Source organism: Aphis gossypii, chromosome 3, assembly GCF_020184175.1.
Source record: "Aphis gossypii isolate Hap1 chromosome 3, ASM2018417v2, whole genome shotgun sequence".
NCBI classification, from domain to species: Eukaryota; Metazoa; Arthropoda; class Insecta; order Hemiptera; family Aphididae; genus Aphis; species Aphis gossypii.
The window spans coordinates 42,001,060-42,023,518 of record NC_065532.1 but is presented as its reverse complement, the minus strand read 5'-3'; the positions used below and the strand labels follow the sequence as shown (position 1 = coordinate 42,023,518).

Sequence of the window (22,459 nt, the reverse complement as noted above, 5' to 3'; positions counted from 1 at the left end):
AAACATCCACGCAATGAGCTCGTCATGTTATATGTATAATATATTTTCTATATCTAAAAAATTAATTTGTTTTGCGTTTTGTGTCAGCGCCGTATTAATTATTACAACAGGTATTCCAAATAATAACAAAATAGTTGACCGCAATTCTAGATTAATTCTTAAATCGCTTTACCTATTAACAATCAACAATCGTTGTATGGAGTTCGTGATGAAATCGTTAGGTTCGGAAACAGTTTTAATTTGGTAAGTAGCCAATATCTATAACGACAATAAAATATTTTATTGATCTCGGTGTGTTATATGAAACCATCAAGAACAACGGAGTACAAATAATTTAGGTATATATTTAAATATATTGTAGAAAACGAATTACAATATCAATTAAATATTTTATGAAGCTATTAAATTAATATTAATATACCAATACACTTTATCGATATAATATAATATTGATTTTGCTTTTTTTGCAGTTAGGACTGTGTATTGTCAACTAACGGTAATTGGATCTAGTATGAAAGACATAATTATTTGTTTGGAACTTAAAATATATTACAAAATATACCTATCGTTTGAGTTCCATCTGCACTTCTATAAAAGGTATTACTAAAGTCCCCTATTAAAATATTTCGGGATGGTAAAATACCTATATAAAGTGGATTGCAGTTATTTTGTTCTGCAAAAAAATTACCTAACAGTAAATCGTATGCTAAAAATAATTTAGTTAATGTGTACATAATATATAAATATAAAAAAAAAAATTATAAAACAAAATTAAGGTAGTATATCAATGGTGGCTTAAACTAGGTTTAAGTACCCGAGTACCTAGTGTACACCCCGTTTAGAGTTAAAATACATATTATATATAAAATGTTCAAAAACCGAAATTGATGAAACAGCCTTTGAAACTATCCATAATGTTTATCCGCAATTATCGATATTTTTTTATTGTTTTTTTTTACACTTAGAGTTCGTTGTGGAAATATTCAGTCGTAGCTTTCAAATCCTCTTCGTGGAATTCTTGACAATTGGCTGAATATTTAGTCTAAACAACACATGAACAATTATCATGGTAATAAAAACAGAGTCAAATAAAAATCGTGATTTAATTGGTAAAAAAACCAACTTACCGAACAGTTGTGGTCTTCGGTTGCAGCGTTGTAAAGTTTCCAGAACGGTGTTCCCGTTTGACCGGACAGGAACCAAGAAGCGATTAAACTGTTAAACAGAATAGAAGTCGTAAGTGAATAATATCGAAGTTATAAATTAATCAATATTAATTATTAATTATCCCAAATATCGAATGAAAAATTATAATGTTTTTAAAAACGTTTTATAAATATCATTTATTCCAAATTCTGTCTAGAATTATATACTTATAACCTATAAATGAATCGTAAGTATTATTTTATTTTATTTACAACATCAATCATACATTTTGCCATTTAATTAAAAATTATTATTTTATCATATATGAAATGAATGCGCTTGAATCGAATTAAACATTAATTATTTATTACGTATATTATATATTTGCTTTACAAGCCAAATGGTTATTAAATAATAAATTATACCCACCATTGCCCATTGATTATGAACATATATTTTATAAATTTATAATCAATAATAATACGTATATAATATTATATTTATATATTAAATCCGTATTATGTATACATAATATACGCAGTTCATTGATTATATTCCTTGCAAATTTTTGAATTAATATTGGTATAGATATAAAAAACACTTTTAATATTATTTTAATTTTAAATAAAAATAGTGTACCTAAATATTTTAATAGTTCAATTATAATATACTGATGAAGATTTAGAATAACGCTTAAAATTTACATTTAATTATTAACGTACCTGGAGAGTTTTGTGACACCTGGTTTGAGTCCTGTTTTGCTATCTGGGTATTGCCCTTTACGATTAATACTGCACACCAAGTAACGATCACATTCTGGTTTCTTGCCTACGAACCTGTACACCCTCCATACTCTGAGCACCGGGTCAATTATTTCGTGATTTAACAGTTCCGATAGTTTTTCTTCGATTTCCTTAGAGGTTAAATGTTGCAAACTCAATCCTTTGCTTTGACCCAATCTAAACACTTCCTATAAGAACAACCATTCACGTATAAATATGTAATATGACGTCTTATAAGTTATAACATATTAACATGTGTATAAATTAATATAGGTACGTCTATAACGTGTTATACGTACTTGTATATATGCTATCGCAGGTTTGATGTAAGTTGCAGAATTTACTTTGAGTCCAAACTGTCGTTTAAACACGGCGTCGGCCAGGAAACTCAACGATTCCGCTGGCCTTGCTTGATCGAATTGGGCTGCTTTAGAATAACCTTGAGACTTTAAGAATCCGTTCATGATAAATTGTGTCGTCGACAAATATCTGTAAAACATGACGTTATATTATATAGATACTAGGTATAGGTATCACATTTTATATAATACTTAAATAAGTACACAACGCAATTTTGAAATAAATCCGTGTTTTGTTCGTATAAATACATTTAACCTTATATATCTGATTTTAAATCGTATAATATAAGTAGGTAGGTAGGCACTATAAAATAATATCATCGTATGGATCTGGACTGACGCCAATAATGCGTGTAGTATGTCTGAAGACATTATTACCAGCACACATAAAAATATTGGTGTTTGAAATGATTCCAAGATGGTTTATCTTATTTTATTTACACTTGGGTATAATGCATTGGTATTGTCTAATAAAAAATAAAAGCGATAAAATTATAGATAGGTATACTACATAGCCAAGTATCATATGATATTTATTATTTGTAAATACCGTTATTGTTGGTAAATATATAGTCGGTTATCTAAAATATATAATTTCCTTAATTTTATAGTTTCACAAACTTATACTATTAATATGCTTTCGTCAAGTGTTAAATGAAACGGCAGAAAAAAAAGCTACTCTACTATAAATATGACGGTAACTCTTTTCCCGTCTGCAGGGTCATTGTCTGCAATCTCAGTTAACTGCTAATATCAGAAAACATAATCACTTCGAATCGATCATAATAATAATAATAGGTATGTATAATACATACCATGTATGATACAACTCGAAAAAAAATCAGACGTAGGGACATTGACATAATATAGGTGGTGTGTAATAAATGGGCGTATTTTACAATAAATTCTTCAGATTATAATATTATTTTAAAACTACGCATTATAACACGATAGTTTAATATAATTTCAACGAGACGAGGAGGTGCAGTTGGTATGTTTGTAAAAAAATAAATAAATAAGTAATAACCAGTTAGTTGTTATGGTTGAATATGTATATGAGATACATACTATATAGAGGCATGTTCTAATGTACCTACCGAAGCCAGTGAACGTGTTATTAATATATACCTTTATAACATCATCTAAATATAGGTATGAGATAATTGATGTTATTAAAGTGTTTGGCCGCGACGTGAACGTTACATTATTTTTGTTCACCATAAGTGTTCAATGAACTGTAATATTGCAGTAGTATATAATACTATTTATATATTATATTTTAAATTCACGCACGTAAACACTACAGCTATACTTCACACCTATTCATAATTAAAATGTTTCCGTAATAACTTAAATGTCTGACCTAAACGTTCGAAAATTCAAAAACCATACTAAGATTGAATCGGGAAGAGTATAGTTACAGCACTTAAATATTTTGCTTCGTGACGTCATAATATTGAAATGTTACGGTAAAATATATACTGTTGAGTGGGTGGATGTCTGCGACCTGCGCTGGTTAAGATTTTAATAATAAATATTATTTATTCACATGATTACAATGTGTGGTATTCCGGTATTTTAATATATGTACTAATTTTATTTTTCATAATTGGGATTAAATTTAAAAACTTTGTTATGGTTTATGTGATCGAAAAGTAATATAAGTATAAAAACTAAAAAGGTCAAGTATTTACTTGCGAAAATATGGAAGTATTTAATAGTATAATAGCCGTATAAGTATCACTATATAATTTTTAATTTTTTAGATGTATTGTTTTTTTAATTTTATTGTTTTTTATGTGATTTAACTATTAAATTGATGAGAATATATTGTACTAGGTCCCTATAATTTATTTTTGAAAACGTTTTCCGTCTGACCTTGACCCAAGAGTATTTAGTTTTTTTTTGCATTGGTTAAGATCAGAACAACTGTTTATTTTTTACGGATAACTGTAAATTGTCTATACCATTACGCACGGTCACCACACGTACCTTACACCACGTATTTGAAATAATGTATTAGTAAGTAAAACACACATAATAAAAAGTATTATCTATGTTACGGTCGTTTACTAAATAATTACCACAAATCATTACATTTTAATTTTTAATGACTTAATGTTATATAATTTATTCTAGAAAAAGCAAATAGATTCACGAAGTGAGTAAATATTATTTTGTAGTTGATTTTTATGTAAAATCCATGTTTATGCATATTTTATATTGATATTTGATCTCGTGGTTTGTGACGAAACATAAAATATGTACACTCGTATGAACGAGTATAAAACCATGACGAGCAACGTCGAAGTGTATAATTTATAAGAGATATGAGGTACATTATCGTCCGATTACACTAGTATCTATATAATTTCTTTTAAGTTAAAATATAACGTAGGTATAATATAAATTGTGAATACTAATCAAGATGATAATTAATAATTCCGTTTGCATAAACAAATTTTACGCTATACTAATTTATAAAATATATTATATTTATACATTTATTATTTACTGGCGTAAATTTTTTTTTGTATTAGGAATATGTACCGGTGTAGTTGTAGCCGTATATTATTATCGAGGTAGCAGTGGGCAACGAACTCTACGAGCAAAACCAGTTCCGTTCGTTTGAAACAAGGCGTGCTCGTCGAGTTACTATGATATTGTTATATAGTATATATACTCACGCTACGATTTATATTACATATTATATCTATGTTTAAACGCGTGTGCACAATGTATACGAGTATAAATGCGTGTACCGGGTTTACGGTAATTACCTGGCTTGTGTGTTCGGGTCGGAGACGTGTTTAATCCATTCAGCGACAAAACTGGTCAGACTCCTGACCCATCGTCGCCTGAACGTGGCGTTTTCCATAGACTCGAATATCTTGTCCACTTGGAAGTGACCGTCCCTATCGATAAACAGCTTCAAGATGCTGCCCAGGCCACTGTTCTTCCACAAGGTCGTACCTAGCTCGCTGTTTTTGAAATGTTCCCAGTACACGTATGCACTGCTCAGGAACGGTGGCAGGAAGGTCGAGGCCCTAGCGTGTCGCTCGTGTTCTTCGAAATCCTCCACTTCTGGATCGTCGGAATGCTTGTGACCGCCACTGAACGCATTCACCAACACAGGAAGTACGTTCATGAAACCCTCGATCGACGAACCCTGGCCTGTGCCTGCCGTCGATGACATGAATCCTATAAAATAACCAGCGAATAACGTTTTTTGTTTCATTCCAAATGCTTGTAATTATGAAATAATATAATTATACAATGTACATCAACGAACAATTTAAAAAAGGACGCCTAGGCAGAACATTGCAACTGTATCATATAACTGTGCGTATACCTATTACAAAAGTCTGGGTGAGTAAAAATTATTGGATTTAATTATCTGTGTTTTACACAAATTCGTCGGTATAAAATATATTTTGTTAAAAGCTAATATCGATTTTGATACTTATATAATATATACCGATTATAGTACCTAGTCATAACTTGGAAACAGTATATCATTGGATCGAGTTCGTAGATTATAATATAGATTATAATGATTATTTGCAACGAATAGAGGCAAATCCAATAAATATATTATAAAAAAAAACTTTTAATACCATCCATCATATAATAGTATAATAACGAATCTGAAATTATCGAATAGAATTTGATATAATATTTATATTATTTTGAATATAAAATTGGAAACGAGTTTTTATTTTATTATGTAATAAGACAATGATCGACGAAGTTCATAAAAACAAGATGAGACAAACGGCTGTGTATAGTTCTAAACAGGTTATTATATTGTATCGATACGGTTAATTTACCGTTGAACCGTTCAACTAATGCGGAATTTTTTGCACGTAAACTATGGGTCATGTATAGTTGTACTACTTGACGACTACGGAAGAATATAAATGCATGGTCTCAACAATCGTTGACTTAATAGTAAACGATACAAACCATATTCATAAATAGAAATAATGACATTTACCCGTATGACTAAATAGTAAATACATCAAATATATAATATAGAATATTATTAGGTATATCATTGAATCGATTGTGATTTTCTTAGAAACGTAAAATAAAAATATTAGTGAAACTAAAGCATTATTGTGATTTTTTGAAAAATTTCGCCTGGATACATTATATTTAGTCATAAATAGGATAAATACCGACTGCATGGGTAAACAGAAATATTATATCGCTTATTATAAAATTTATTAGCTCTACCTACGATTATTGTTGTCAAGATCGTATTTATATATAATCAATTAAATATATGAGTACATCACCAACCACTGTTTAATTTCATGGTTAACTTGAATAGAGTTTATTATACACTAAGTCTTGTAGTAAATTTAATTTATTTTTTTTAAATAATCAATCAATGATAAATATTTAAAAACAGTAGTTTGTTAACACACTTTATTAGTTACTATATGCGTGAGGCAAAGACGTGAAAAATTAGTTAAGAGAATAAAGAAAAAAAGAATTTTAAATAATACGTTGTAATTATACTGAAAAAGTATATTGAACTACTCTGACGATAAGAAAATATAGCTAATTTGTTTATTTTTGTAGATACAGACAGAAGAAATAATGCGGTGGATTAAATCTCAGCCAAATTACGAAATTTACAAGACAAAATTATTATATATAATATATATTTTAAAAACAACAATCATTTGGAAAAATTGAAAAATTATGCAAGTCGATGAGTATGGGTTGTAATAGATTCTCGAAAAAATAATAAGGGAAGACTTCATTTGGCTGAATTTTAAATTTTTCAAGTATATCTACAAAATAATGCGAAGAATGTAAAAATATTGATACTTAACTACTGTAAAAATAATGTAAGTAAGTAGTTATTTAATCTCTACAGTATACTATAGAGAAGGAGCCCTCCGTATTAAGTTTCGTATGAAATAAATAAATCCTTGCAGCTTCCTTAATTTAGTAATAAAATAGTACTAACACAAATCATTTGTTTACAAAATACAAGTATACAATATTTACGTATATAATATCATGTACTTAACACTATAATTATACCGAAGTGCGCAATAAATAAGAAAAGAATGGCTATCAATTAAACAGTCAGTTATACTGAATAGGTAAACATTAAAATAATTAATAAGTAACTATACATATATTTTTTAACTTGTTTATAAATCAAGGATTATTATAACACCAAATTTAATGAGATAATAATTGTTATAATCATTATGTTATAACTAAAATATACTAATTATAACTAATACATATTATCAATTTATCATATACTCAAACCCACAATCTACCATTTAAAATACAGCCTCAATGATTTGTACTGTTCTTGTACGTTTTGAATTTTTCAAAGGTGTTGGGCTTAAGAGATGCGTGTTTGCATTTAATATTAGTTTTTTATTTTTCGGATAGGTGATTTAATAACGTTGGTTCACACTCTAATCAATCACATATATATAATAGGTGTAGACAAATGTACAATACTACAACATCGATTTCTTTAAACGAATGGTTAACACCGTTATAGAATGTATGCCAAGTGTTCATATAATTATCGTTCAAAATATAGCCGAGTAACCTAGTTGAAAAAATCTAAATTCGATGTAAAATAGTAACGTAAACCACGATTCCACGGTTCATTGACATCTGCAGTCAGACTAAAAAAATATACGGAATACGAGATGGTTATAACTTTGAAATAGGTACTTTTAGGTGTACTAAATACAATAGTGTATTTACTGTTATAATTCATAATGCCCAAGATCATAGTATTAGAGCGTATTATCATCGTATCATTGGCGTATACGTCGACACAGTCCTACATATTTCAGATAAAAAAAAAATATATATAAATCAATAAGCTTGCATGATATTGTAATTATATTTTGCATTAGTTACAAGAGGTTACCTAGGAACATTGTAACTCGAAATCAGTCAGAAAAAATGTTGTGCTCAACCCAAAAACAAATCTATGTCAAAACTCAAAATGAAATACAATTTTAAAATACTACTAAAAGTATACAATTATTCGGATAGGTAGGTATACTTTAAACTTAGTACAAGGAGCTACGATGGTCCACTCGGTACTCACTCACTAGTAACACCAATGAGATGTAGCTATATAAGTATATTATGTTAAATGTTTTTCGACACTCGATGAGATTCCAAAATATTCCACGTTTAAATTATTTACTATGATGCATTTCAGTTGAATAGATGAAATCAGTCGGTTTAGTGACTCATCACACACCAGTCATTACGGTGATTGTACTTCATCATTACACATTCTTTATACAGTTTTAAGTAATCTAATTGACAACGCATATACATTGTAGTATCACAATATTGTTATTTACACTATTAATTATTATAAATAATAATTTATAACCATGAGATTACCGGCTTCAATAAATATAATATAAATACTAATAAATTTACGCCCCGAGTAATAAAGAAATGCTAGAGTCATCATGTTTGTTCTTATTGCAAGATTTTTGTAAAAGTTGTACAATAATGCAATGACGACGTCATTTCAGACAGTTATTTTATTTTAATATTTATACATAATTATTCTTAGAATTTATTTTGGCACATGATTGGTGTATTAATGTATATCATACATACATTTCTGTTATTTTAATAAGCGAAAAATTTTAACAAAAAACAAACATTTTTAAGCCCTTTAAGTGCAAATAGCATAAAAAGCAATGTCGTGTAGATTTTAATCAATCCGATACACGTACTATTTTAAAAATTAGGATTGGTTAAACATCTGCCTTAGTGCCTTACCCAAACGATACCTCTGTTGTAATGATTTATTGATTTAGTAGCATTGTGAACATTTAGTTGAATTATAATTTATAACATTTATTATTTATATGAGAATAAATGATATTTATACTATTACATACTATAAATCATACATGCATCAGTGAAGTTAACCAGTAGTACGTATTTTAGGCGTGCTATGTCCCTTACTAAGAAGAGCCGATTCTTAGATTTTTCATCAAGTATTTTATTTTAAAATATTGTATATTATATTAATGTGTCAAAAATAATTATATAACTGTAATAAAAAAAGTTACGAGGCAGCTCTGTATCAGTCAAGCTTTAAATAGTCGAATACAGACTCATAGGTTCAAGTCAAATTTTGTGGTCAAGTACTGCACACAGTGGCGTAACAAAAAAGTTTGGGTCCCCCGACAAAAATAAAAAATGTTAAAAATGGGCCCTTAATATATTGTTATATCAAGTATAACCCTATAACCAAATGCCCAAATTAACCCTGGACCCTGGGTCAGCGGGCCCTCAGTTACGCCACTGACTGCACATATAATAATATATCATATGAAAATATCGCTTAAACCACGGAGACGGACTTACCGGAAGCCAAGTCGATCATGGAACTCCAGTCCACACCGGGCCCGTCGTCGTTGCCGGACGACGATTTGTCCGCAGCCGCACCGCCGGCAAACATGCCGACGAGTTGGCCGATCATCTGTGGGTCGACGGAACCCTTGGCCGCCGCCAGACCGGAAACGATCGATCCCAGCCCGGACTTGGCGCCCTCTGTCTGCATGAACGACTGGAGCACGGAGCCCAAGCCGGCGGCGGCACCGCCGCCCTGTCCGCTGGCCAGGGAGTCTTGCAGCAGCGACTTGGCCGCTTCCAGGAACGGGTTCTCCTCGCCGTCGTCCACGTCGTTGCTGTCCACCGAGGACGTGACCGCGGGTCCAGCCAGAAGCAGGGCCAGCAACAGCGCCGCGTTGAACGGTGACCGGATCATGACGATGGTGTTGGTGACCGACGGTGGTTGGAAATCGGACGAGATGATGGTCTCAAAAATATGATTATGCAATACACCGCTCGGCGACGGTAAACGTGATGGAATTTGGTGTACGGATAGGTTGTGATAATATCAATTAATTAATAATATTATTATTATAAAGAACCGTTTTCACATAGTCGGCGAGCTACGCGATGTGACGGGGTAGACGTCGATCGAAGAACTGCGACTATCGTGTTGTGACCGAATGGTGGATGGACGAGTCCATCGTTGCCGGAACCAAATACTCAGCCGCCCCCCTGCGGGTTACCGCGGTAGCGGTGACCGGGCTGCGAAAAGAAGAGTGGGGTTCGGTCGCGGACGTAGCGGTAAACCAGACCACGCGCAGTTACGGCGGCGGAACGCGTACAAACCTGTTATGGTAGGGCCATTGACATATTATTATTATTATTATTATTATTATACACCGTCGGACTACAACAGCAGGCCAGGTTAGTTATTATTATTTTATTATGCTTGGCTCGTCGTCGTCGTCGTCGTCGTCGTCGTCGTCGTCTTCGTAGAAATGTGACGATCACGTAGGTAAATTATTATTATACATTTCGTCCGAAATACCTTTTCGTTGGAATTCGGTCAATCATTACTATAATATTGTTACGATCGATTTATTATGCCCTAAGCGTAATATTTATTCGCACAACACACTATTCGATCGTGTTACATCATTAGAATATAATATAAGTACTAAGCACGTAATAATATTATGATTAATGCAAATGACGAGGATCCTAAGGGATTCCAGAAATCCTGTAATAGCATTCGCATTATTTTTAACAAACTATCACTATAACATTGTCACGAACACCCAATTTATTTTGATGTATTATTTCGTCCGCAAATATTTATAATAAAATAATAATCGTTATTATACGCCACAGGATAATATTCTTCAACGCGAACGCTAACTATTTAGAAAAACAGAAGTCCTGATCTATCATCCTTATGGATATCCGATATCATTACCTATATTGGTCGATCAATCCATATTATATACTCGCAATTTTGGTCTGAAGCTTAATACTTTTCTGGAAATGTTGATACGTACAATATTAAATTATATTATCGTACCATCAAAGCATTAGTCATGAGATTTCTGATGGTAAAGCTATTAAAATGTGCGTTCTTGATATTTGACAATTCACTTGCGTATTCGTATTTTTATATGGTATTCAAATTGTTAGGCTGAATGGTAAATACATTTTGTGTACTAAGAACAAAAAAAAAAAATCAAAAATTAAAATTAATCAAAATAAAACAAAATAAATCCTTAAACTCGAAAATATTATTCATAAATCGGGTCTATGGTTTCGTTTGGATTCGAAGATGTGATGACTATATGTATCATGTATGGATGATGTCAAGGTCGTTCGTTGCCGTCTATGAGTGGCCTTCTCGTTCGTATACTTATAATACCACATTTCCATCGCGCGTAGTATGTACGCAGGGCATGTACGTACTTTGATGATTTAAAAATACCCTGTACGAACGACATCGTCATGGAAAACTTTTTAACTTCATATTAGAAACTATTATGATACTTTGAACAGAAAAACTTCCGATAAAGAAAATTGTAAAACTTGGGTGTAAATAAATCGATGAGAAGAATTTTATTATAATTTATATATTATAATTATTTTGTCCATTAATTTCTGCATTAATGTAGAAAATCTTTCCATGTTTTTTATTGTTATATTTATTACATTTTCGTAAGGAGTGAGTATAGTTTAATTAATATTAACTGCAGCACAATGGTAGTGATAACTACGTATTATCAATTAGCTTAATTGTCAAGTTAGATGACAAACATCAATAGATTGTACTTATAGATATTATTATATTAATGTCATTGTAGTCGAACTATATTGTATTACAGTTATAGCGATTTTTGATTTATTTTTCCGGTCTACCGGACGCATTTTACCCGGATTCGCTTAAATGCATAGTGTGGTATAACTTTTAACTATATGACACGTTTCTCAAACAAACCTTATGAAATTGATCTATTATAAATAATGTATAATAGACTTCATAACATGGAAAGTTATAAATATTTTTTACGATACAATATTTTATTTTATTGTATCTATTTCTTTAAAGAGTATACATAATGATTTATACAATCAAATCGATTTTGTATAAGCTTTAATTATTATCATATAAATATATAATTCATGTATGCGATTATGTTGGAGTCTCGAGAATTAAAATTTTCCAAGTATATAGTTAATTGTAGTCCTTATTTTATATTGATAAATTAATAATAATTTACAGTGTAGGTACAAAAATATTATCAAATATGTGGTTATTGAATAAAGTTGTGAAGGAAAAGTAAACATTCCTCATTGTACAATCTTTAATCAATGATCACGACTAACTGCAAATATTCAGGATTACATCTCTAGTTTCTTTTATTGAAATTGGTCATCCGCAAAGCATTACCTATATTGTTATAACAATATTAAAATTACGTCTATCCGTAAGTAATGTCCAGCATTATTTTTACTATATACAAAATATGAGTAGGCACTAGTCAAAAGTGGCAATGATAGAATATAATATTCATTGATTAGTAAAAATCAAAATACAATTTAAAAATGTTAATACCTAATACAAAATAAACGAATTTCTAGGAATTGATAATAATATTCGAAAAAAAAAAAGTTGAATAATTTAATTTAAAAAAGGGCAATAAATTATAAATAAAGACTATAATCGTAGAAATTTAATTTTTATTGTGTTTTTATATTATTTTAATTTCTAATGGATAAACATCATTGTCATTAGATCTGATGGACTTGACACGAGTTATAACAGTTGTGAGTTCAACCGTAAACTATATAGAATATTAGAATAACTACGTATATAAATATTGACATTTATATTGTTTAAAACAGTATGTTAAAGTGCTGTTAGATTGTTTAAACTTTAAAGTAAATAAATGTTTTAAATGTCATACAAAATATTGATTATTTTATTTCTCAAAAATTGAACCATTTCTAAAATATGAAGGATATTTTTTTTATTGGAAAGATCGTTTAACCGAAGGAGTGTCATAGTAGATATTTTATGTTGAAAAAGAAATGAAAAAAAAAACGCAATACAATCCAAGTAAAATTATGAGTCATATTGTTGTAGTTCCCTAATTATTTAATATATGTATAAGTACATACCTAATATTATGGAAATTATAATATACAGTATTACAGTATATTATTTATATATTATATTAAAGAGTCATTAAAATATTATTTATGGTATATGTTTATGTCTTTTACTCTATGAATTCTTCAGTGACCCAGATTCCAGATAATCTATTATCATTATAGATTCTAATGAATAAATAGTATACTCTATGCATAGGTGTGCGCAGACTGCTTGAATTTCACTAGATATGTGTCCTATAATATATATTAAGGCTTTTTTCTTTATAATATTTTCCTTTGAATCTAATATCTATTTCTATGATAGTTTAAATTTTTATTGATGATATATACTTTTGTAAAATATCCAGCAGTTATATCATAATACGTTTTTTTTTACATGAATTTAAAATATTTAAAATAAAATTATAGGTATATTTTAGTAACATCGGTGTTCATAATGCGGCCATGCACATCTGGTGGGAGCCGGTTGAAACGTCGACAATCAAAATTGCTACATGTGATAACTCTTCGGTTGTACACCTACTACACCTGAGAGTTTACATTTGAAAGTTTGGCACTGAATTTGTTAACTTTGGAAGATTTAACAGATATACCATGAGTTTATAGTAATGAAGACAAATAATGGAAGTTTTCGTTGCTTGACAATTTTGAAATGGGACTAGGTAAAAAGAGCGAAACCATTAATTGATGGTAAAACCGCGACAATACAAGTAAATTACGTAGATAATAGCAGCGATTCAATTTTCTCAATAAATAGATAGGTACATCAGTATTTCATTCTTATAGGTTTATAAAATTGGTTTAGTTATAGTAATGATATTTGTATTGAACGTTATATTTTAATGTGTATGACTTATTTTACGTAATATTAAATTAGTGTATTTTCTGTGTAAGTACCATATTGACTTAAAATGCAATGTATAAAAATAAAATAAAAATTAGACTGTTAGTATACTATAGTTACATAAATCGAGTGGATCACAAAATAGAATTAAAATACTTTTCAGTATACTACTGAAGATATGCAGTTAAAAATTATAAAGGTTGAATTACTATTAGGTAGTCAATTGGTAAAAAAGGTTCTTAATTCATTTACATATCTCCGACATTCTTACATATAGGGCTCAGATTTTAAAGCATATGCTTCTTTTTTTATATTAGATAGAAATTTAATTTTTAAACATACAATTGTTTAATATCATTCTAATTCCAAATAAACCAATTTATTTTTTATTTTTTGGCTTTTTTATTGCTTTTTTCAATTATTCCAACTGTGAATTTTTTTTATGTATATTATGCTATTGTAATAAAAATAAAATAAATAATTAATAAGAAATGTAAAAACCCAAAAATTGGATTATTATTGTTTTCGTTATCGGCTTGTTTATTAAATGTATTAAACGTATATAGATTATTGATCTACATATAGACTGCAAAACTCATTATACGGTCAGTATACCTACAATATCGATATCGACCACTTAAAAATTTAATTTTAGTGTTGCAAATTGAAACCCATGTATACATTGATCACTTCATTGGATGTAGAAAGTTCATTTTCTATGTAAAAAATATTCTGTCGGACAATATTCAGTTTCACTACTACAAATCTAGGAAATACGTGGTAGTTAATTATTTTTTTAATTTAAATTAATTTTTCAAATTTTTTTATTAATTTTTATAACTAGTTCATGTTATTTTTTGCTTTTTTTAAAACAATCGTGTGTTTTTTTAATTGCTTATTATGCTTTAAACTCCGAGCACTATTAAAATAAAATTAAATCTAGACAAACTATTGGAAAAATGATTAAGTTATAATATTTATCTAATACCTATAATAATCCTCAATAATTAATAAATTATTTGCCAGTTCTCAAATTATACCTGGTATAGTTGAAAATATCACCATTTAAGTATAGTACATATTTTAAAACGTACTTTACGAAGAACACGTCAAAAAACAGAATGTCCCTCAAATTCTTCTTTTTCAATTTAAAAATTCTATTTTATTCAATATTATGTAAATCATTTTTTATATATTTAATTGAATTTTTATATTGTAGGTTAAGAGAATAAACAAAATATTCAAGAGCTGAAATACGAAGAATTATTTACAGCGAATTTTAATAATAAGAAAAAACATATAAAGACATAGCAAAAAAATAGAAATTATGGTAAATTTATTTAACTTAAATAATATAATAAATTTTTTAAAAGATAAATAATTGAATATAATTTTAATTAAAATAAAATAAATTATTCAATATTTTTCATAATCTCTATAAACTACATTTTCAATAGTTTTGTAAATGTTATTAACTACATTATTTACTCATTTGGTTTTCATGATTTTGATTTCATTATTGTGAACATAAAAATAATAGTTTTGTGATTTTGATCGGAACATTTTTGAAATTATCATTCATTACGGCTCTATTATGTATGTACAAAAGTTAGATTTTTACGTACATCAAGAGTGCTGACGGCACGAATTTTTATAGACTTGAATAATTCTGTCAACATTATTAATAAATATTTTATTATTGGTTTTTTTTAACCAGTATACGTATTGTGTAAATAAATAATTTTAATTTTCCCAAAACTTAGTCTAGATGAGTTATAATTGCAATTTCTTTAAAATACGCTTCTGATCAAATCAATGGAAATTATATGTAAAACTTATTTTGAGTATTATAATGAATAAATTTAACAAATTAATGATAAATTATTTGGTTCAGAGTTAAAAATTTAATTTAAACAATTTGTTATGTATATTTTAATTTATTTGCATGTATTAATACCAAACGTATCCAAAATATTTTTAATAATTAGTATTATAAATAAAAGATACCATGCATGAGAACTATAAAAAAGTTAACTATAAATATAATAACCTTCAACTTACTAAAAAGTTAATATTTACGTCACCTTACTTGCAGGTCAATGAACGATTAAAATACCAAACAGAGAATTGTAATAATGAATAATGTGCTAAACCGGTCAGGTAATCATATAACACTTTATAAGTAGGAAATCTGGAGTTTGGAAATTTTTTATTTACATAGAAGTAATTATACAGGACGAAGCATGCTCACTTTAATTTTTTCTTATAATAATTTTTTAAGCATACCTACTCAAGGACTATATTATTGTTTTCAAATAGGTACTTAGATTTTGTGTACCATTTGAGAATTCTGTAGTAATACTTGTTTTTTTATTTTTCAAGTGAAAATCATCACTGCTTATTTTGAATTTTCTTTAAATTCAATTTTAGCTATACACTTTTTTAAAATGTTAATGTATATAAATTGAAATTCTCGAACTAGTTGTGTTTGAGGTATTTAACTTAATATAAACTAAAGATGAAAGGTTTATGATGATAGTAATAGTAATTTTGGAAGAGATGAAGTCTATGTGATAAAGTATTTGAAAAATTTTAGTACTCAATTCATTTTTATCTACTAACATTTTATAATTTGTAAATTTTTGTCGTTCAAATTTTGATTTAGATACAATATCAAGATTTTCAAAAAAAAATTATCTGCTTAATATTTTTTTATAAATATTTTTTTGAACAAAAAAATGTAAATCACCACAGGACACATTTTAGATGATTTAAATTCTAAGTATTTGAAAATATAATCCTAATAAATTGGTATGTATTACAAAATGTCAGTTTCAAAAAAAAATTAAACCATTATCATAGAAAAAATGGGGATGAGCATGTTTAGTGAATTACTCTAGAATCTAGATATTTGGTATCTGGTATACACTATACAGATACAACATATAGACATATTTTTACTATTTATTATGTTCCATTATTTTCTCGTGACTTTTTTTACGGAAAACTTGGTCGTGTTATTTATTTTGACATCGACCTCATTTCAGTTGATAAATTAATGGAAACATCGACGAAACACGGTGCTCATGTAATTGTGTGGAAAATTGTTAAGCGTTTACTATGATGAACCATGACTGTTTCAAAAAATTTAAATCGGTCTCGAGATCGATTAGCGTTTTACTATTATATATAGTAGCGGATTTTTTTTATATGTTATGTTATTTGCCTTTGACGGTGTTATAAATATTATAGGTACCAACGTTTTATTTTTTTGAATAAAAATATCGATAATCATTCTTTTAAAATATTTGAAAATTTTCCCTACTTTTGATATTTTTAAATTGCTATCAGAACAACAGTATTATATATTTGTCTAGTTTTTGACCGAAAAAAGATTTGAAATTCTAAAAGTGATATTAAAACATTTTTACTCGTATTTTTTAAACGATTTTGAGTAATTTTTAATCTATTTCATTATTTATTATTTATCATATAGACCATATAGTATATTTTAACAATTAAAAATTAAATCTATGGTTAAAATGTTTAATAAATATTAAATACTAATAATGAATTTTTACCTGCAGGCTTCATGCATATTTTAGTTTGAAACTGTCTGATGTTTTGTCACAATATGAATATCGACACGCATCTAATTCATTTAACTGTTTATTTCTAATAAAAACTAAATATCATACATGCAATGCTTTTTAATATTACAGTCTGATAGTCACACACGTCATACACTACGCGCACTAATATGTTTAACACTTTAACAGTTTAACGTATGTAGTAGTATCCAAACATACAACAATAGTTCCTACAATGTATAATAATATTATTTAACCTGCTTGTCCGTGTGTATTATACATAACGTTATAACTTATTATATAGGTACTTACTCGTATTTTTAACGAGGAACAACATGACTGCTATTATATTCAAGTGTAATATTTTCTGGCAAATATTTAGATTATACTGTTACATACATATTTTATACTCATGACGTTTGTTATCATTAATCTACTTAGTACTTATTTACACAATTAATTTTATATGTACTCGTTGAAGAATAAGTAGGTACTGTAGAGTGTAGATTATGTATTAACAATTAAAATGCTTAAAATCAAACTGCAGCATTTCAACTTTTAAACGTTTGGGTGAATTATTACGCAAACAATGCAATAATCACTCGCATATAATATAATACAATTCAGTTTATTATAAACTTTTGTATTTTTTAGGACATTCATTGAAGCTTTTCACACGGAATTTTAAACGTAATACGAGACGCAGAAATGATAGTAATAACATTAAAATAACTTAACCTAACTTACATCGAACAAGATATATTATTTTTGACAACATGATAATTTTTTTACAATAACAAAATATTGTAATTTAAAAATACTAATAACGTTCGATATAGGCAACACAACATACCGGTAATTACATTTTAATATTATGCAGTTTATAGAATACAGTATACGCTGCCGTGAATATTATTAAAACGTTACAGATTAATTTTTATATTTTTAACGATCTCGTTGGACATTGGTGCCGTTCGCTGCAATGTTTTAACCAAAAAAAAAAAAAATACCGTTATAACTTCATGGGTATTATACTGATTATTATACAGTTTTAGAATTGAAGTGCGCTCAGAGGGCACTAGACCGGCGAATTATTATTTATTAATGTATATATAAGTGAATTCAAAAATATTACGTTTTTACGTTTTATCTGTTACATTAAATAATTGTGTAATAATTATTTAATTATATTTTTTTTGGCATTATAATTTCAGTGAAGATACTTACACGATTTTCATACAGTGTTAATAGTTATAATTACTAATTTTTGTTCGTATATTGTTACTAGTTAGTTCCTTCTATTTTTACAATTTGTTTTAAAAAGTAATCCAATAACTGTTATTGTTTTATTTTTAAATAGGTACAATCTCTTATACGTAAGTGATAACGGGATCGTGTTTATTATTCTTGATTTCCTCAATTTTATTATGTAACGTCTTACAATATAATTGACGTACTTATCTTTATTTAATAATAATAAATAATAATAATAATTCTATTTATTTGGCTCGTGAAAAGATTATCCTTTTTTTATTATTAAACTTAATATAGTTTTCTATGAGTCCTAACAAACTATTAAGGGTATAACCTCTTATTGTTAAAATAGCATTAGAATATATGAACTTAAAATGATATATTAATTATACACTAATAAATTGTAATAAAATTTTTTGAACAGATTAAATATTCATAAACAGATGCAGAAGTAAAAAGTAAGTCACTAAGTTAAAACAAAATGATTGAGTACAAGCAATTAAAAAAAAAAAATGGAGAACTTGCTTTGCTGAACCTTATCATTGGTCATGGTCATTGGTCATTGGTCAGTGGTCATCATCGTGACTATATACTGGGTATATTGCATTCGATAAAACGATTCTAAGCAGAGCTTAGATGTAATAGATAAACCAACTATTAATGTGAGTTATGTATATTGGTAATTGGTATACTCAACATAATATAACATCATAAAAAAAAAAACTAAAAATATTATTATGTGTTAGCTGATTTAAATTCTATTTTTATATATTTGTAAGTAGGTCTATTATATGTTGTATTAAATGTATATGATGTAAAACCATTAAAGGTTATTATTTATTATAATATTATGTATTATAGTAAATAAAGCTAACACAGTTAATAGTAATTTAAATATTAAGCAACAACGGATAGTTACTGATTTTAATTTGAAAAAAGAAGGGTGATTCGCAATAGGCTTACAAGACATTCTTTAAATGATATTAAAATGTATGCACCTAGCTATTAAAATACGGTTTTTAAATTTTAAATAAACTGAAAAAAAATGCAAAAATTATAATTTTAATAGCGGTATTATTAAAGGATTTAAACTTAACTAAGTTTTTAACTCTAAAAGGGTCTAATTATGTATTAATATTTTCAATAGTTATTGTATTTTACATTTTTACTACATTATTATGCTTGATACTGCAATGAAAGATATACTATAAGATACAGTTTTTACATTTGTTACATTATCCTTTACATATTATTTTAATTTATAATTCATGTTACCTATTTTTATTAAATAATGAGTTTTTAAAATCCTAATGAAATGTTTAATACTTAATATTCAAAGTAGCTAAAGTATAGTTAGGTTAGATTAGGTATACCATAAATTGAAGGCGTGTAACGATATCTAGTGATCAAATTAAATTTATTATTGTCAATTAATGTTGTTTGTATATTCCAAGCTTGTGGTAATTGTACCGTCGTGATGATATCAGAATAAGTTTATTCGAACTTACCTTTATTACCTATTGGTAGATTGTAGACAGGCAGGTATAGGTATTTGGTTTTGACTTGTAGTTACTTTTAATTGTATAAATGTAAATTAAAGCAACATTAAAGTCTTTGCCTTCAGAATGTATTTTTTTTTCAATCAAATATATCAATAAAACTTCGAAAACCACATTTAGTTAGTATTTCGTATATTTTGGACAGACAAAAACGCTCAAATAAATGCATGTATAATGAATTATATAATCCTTTTTTTTTTAGTAACATGTATTTTAAAATAATAACAAAACCTGTTTTCCTTAGAGAACGAGTTTTTCAAACTGCATCAAAGAATTTTTATTTTAAATATTTGCATGCACAGTCATCATTTGTAATATGCACCATAGCACTGAATTTTGTAATCCAATAACATTTTTAGGTTCAGTTGGACATATTTGAAATTTGGAATCAGCAATCATTTTAAAGCTAGTAGATATTTTGAAGTAAATGAAATAGCTACAGCAGGATACAGTTTGTGTGTCAACCATTCGTCTCAAAATTATTTTTTTCATAAATTATTATTTTTGAATTATATTTTGTTGGTAAACCAAACGATTTATTGCAATAGATAGAAATAGGAAATTGTAATTGGTAAATATTATGTAAATTAATTATACTAAACAATAACCTTGATAATATACCTAGTTATACACATAAAATATCATAAATTAAACAAATCGTAATGTGCGCAGTTAGAGTGAGCATAATGTTGGTTGTATGTAAATAGCATCTTTTATATACAAATATTATAGCTTATAGGTATACAGAATACAGACTATATATTATAATACGGACACAAATATATGCAATTCTACAGTGTTAAATCAAGAGATTTATAACTACACATTATTATCTTACTCCATTCAGTTTGTCAATTTGAGACTTTAACACGCAAATATACGCTTAGTTATAGGCCCATAAATAATTTGTTCAACTTTGGTGTTATTAAATATATTTTTTTCTATGATAAATTCGTAGATTCTAAATTTGTGTAAACTGTGTACCTAGTGGCATTCGTATTTATAATGTTTATATTTGTAGTTTTACCATATAATATATATATATTTGTATAAAATCTAATTTACACGAATATCTATTACTGTGAGGTAATTAAACCAAAAATATTTAGTCTACTCGTTTATGTTTCTATATAATATTTATAACAATATGCGTATCATCGTTTTATTTTTAATTTGTACGTATGACGTTACCTATTTAAATTAATTTTTTTTCAGCGTTCAAGGTAAGATTATTTTAGGCCTTGTTTAGGTCCATCCGTGAGCAACGGCATAGTAATGGTGGTATAACTGGTATGCACTGGTAAAAAATTAAACTAGGCATCTAAACATTTTCAACCTCGGCTCGTATAAACTTTGAAGGCTCCAAAACTTAAAAATAATAGGGTCAATAATACTATAGTACTATAGATCAGCCTTGATTGTCGACCCACGAACACAATGAATTGTGAATTTACAGCTGGTTCTTTCATATGTTATGTATACACTATATATTAGATATATGTAAAAAAAATGTTTGCGTTCTATTTTTATTTTCAAGATATATTCTTACTGAGATTGATCAGTAAACATTAATCATTTAAAAAGTGACCATGAATCACCACAAGAGAACCTTATTTATTATATTCAATACCATTGATATGCGGTTTGATTTTTATGTATTTTTTTTTTTTTATCTAGCTCGCAAATAAAATCGATCTATTCGCCTAATCATATTTCGAAGATTCTACAACAGCTATCGAAGTTTTGTTTTCCCAGTGCATTATATAGATACCTCTTATAGTACTACAAATTTTAATGAATTTATTCACAATTATTGTAACCGATGACTATAAACAATTTATATTAATTACTACCTATTTTCTATAATAATCATAAGAATTTAATATAATATAAATGCCAC

At 27.9% G+C, this 22,459-nt stretch overlaps 1 protein-coding gene and 1 long non-coding RNA gene across 2 annotated transcripts; one reads left to right on the top strand and one right to left on the bottom strand.

Moving 5' to 3' along the window:
* Nucleotides 1–324: 324 nt before the first annotated feature.
* On the bottom strand, nucleotides 325–10,312 carry LOC114128148 (uncharacterized). Its single transcript, XM_027992594.2, has 6 exons — nucleotides 9,686–10,312; nucleotides 5,068–5,488; nucleotides 2,228–2,417; nucleotides 1,869–2,116; nucleotides 1,128–1,215; nucleotides 325–1,042 (listed from the first exon to the last, which is right to left on the bottom strand). Exons 1-6 carry the CDS (start codon nucleotides 10,086–10,088, stop codon nucleotides 962–964), a joined length of 1,431 nt encoding a protein of 476 aa, XP_027848395.2. The 5' UTR covers nucleotides 10,089–10,312; the 3' UTR covers nucleotides 325–961.
* Nucleotides 10,313–10,608: 296 nt separating this feature from the next.
* LOC114128150 (uncharacterized) lies at nucleotides 10,609–19,121 on the top strand. The gene is made up of 5 exons (XR_007604731.1): nucleotides 10,609–10,666; nucleotides 13,721–14,022; nucleotides 15,376–15,486; nucleotides 16,252–16,316; nucleotides 18,401–19,121. It is a non-coding gene; the product is annotated as an uncharacterized LOC114128150 (long non-coding RNA).
* Nucleotides 19,122–22,459: the final 3,338 nt, after the last annotated feature.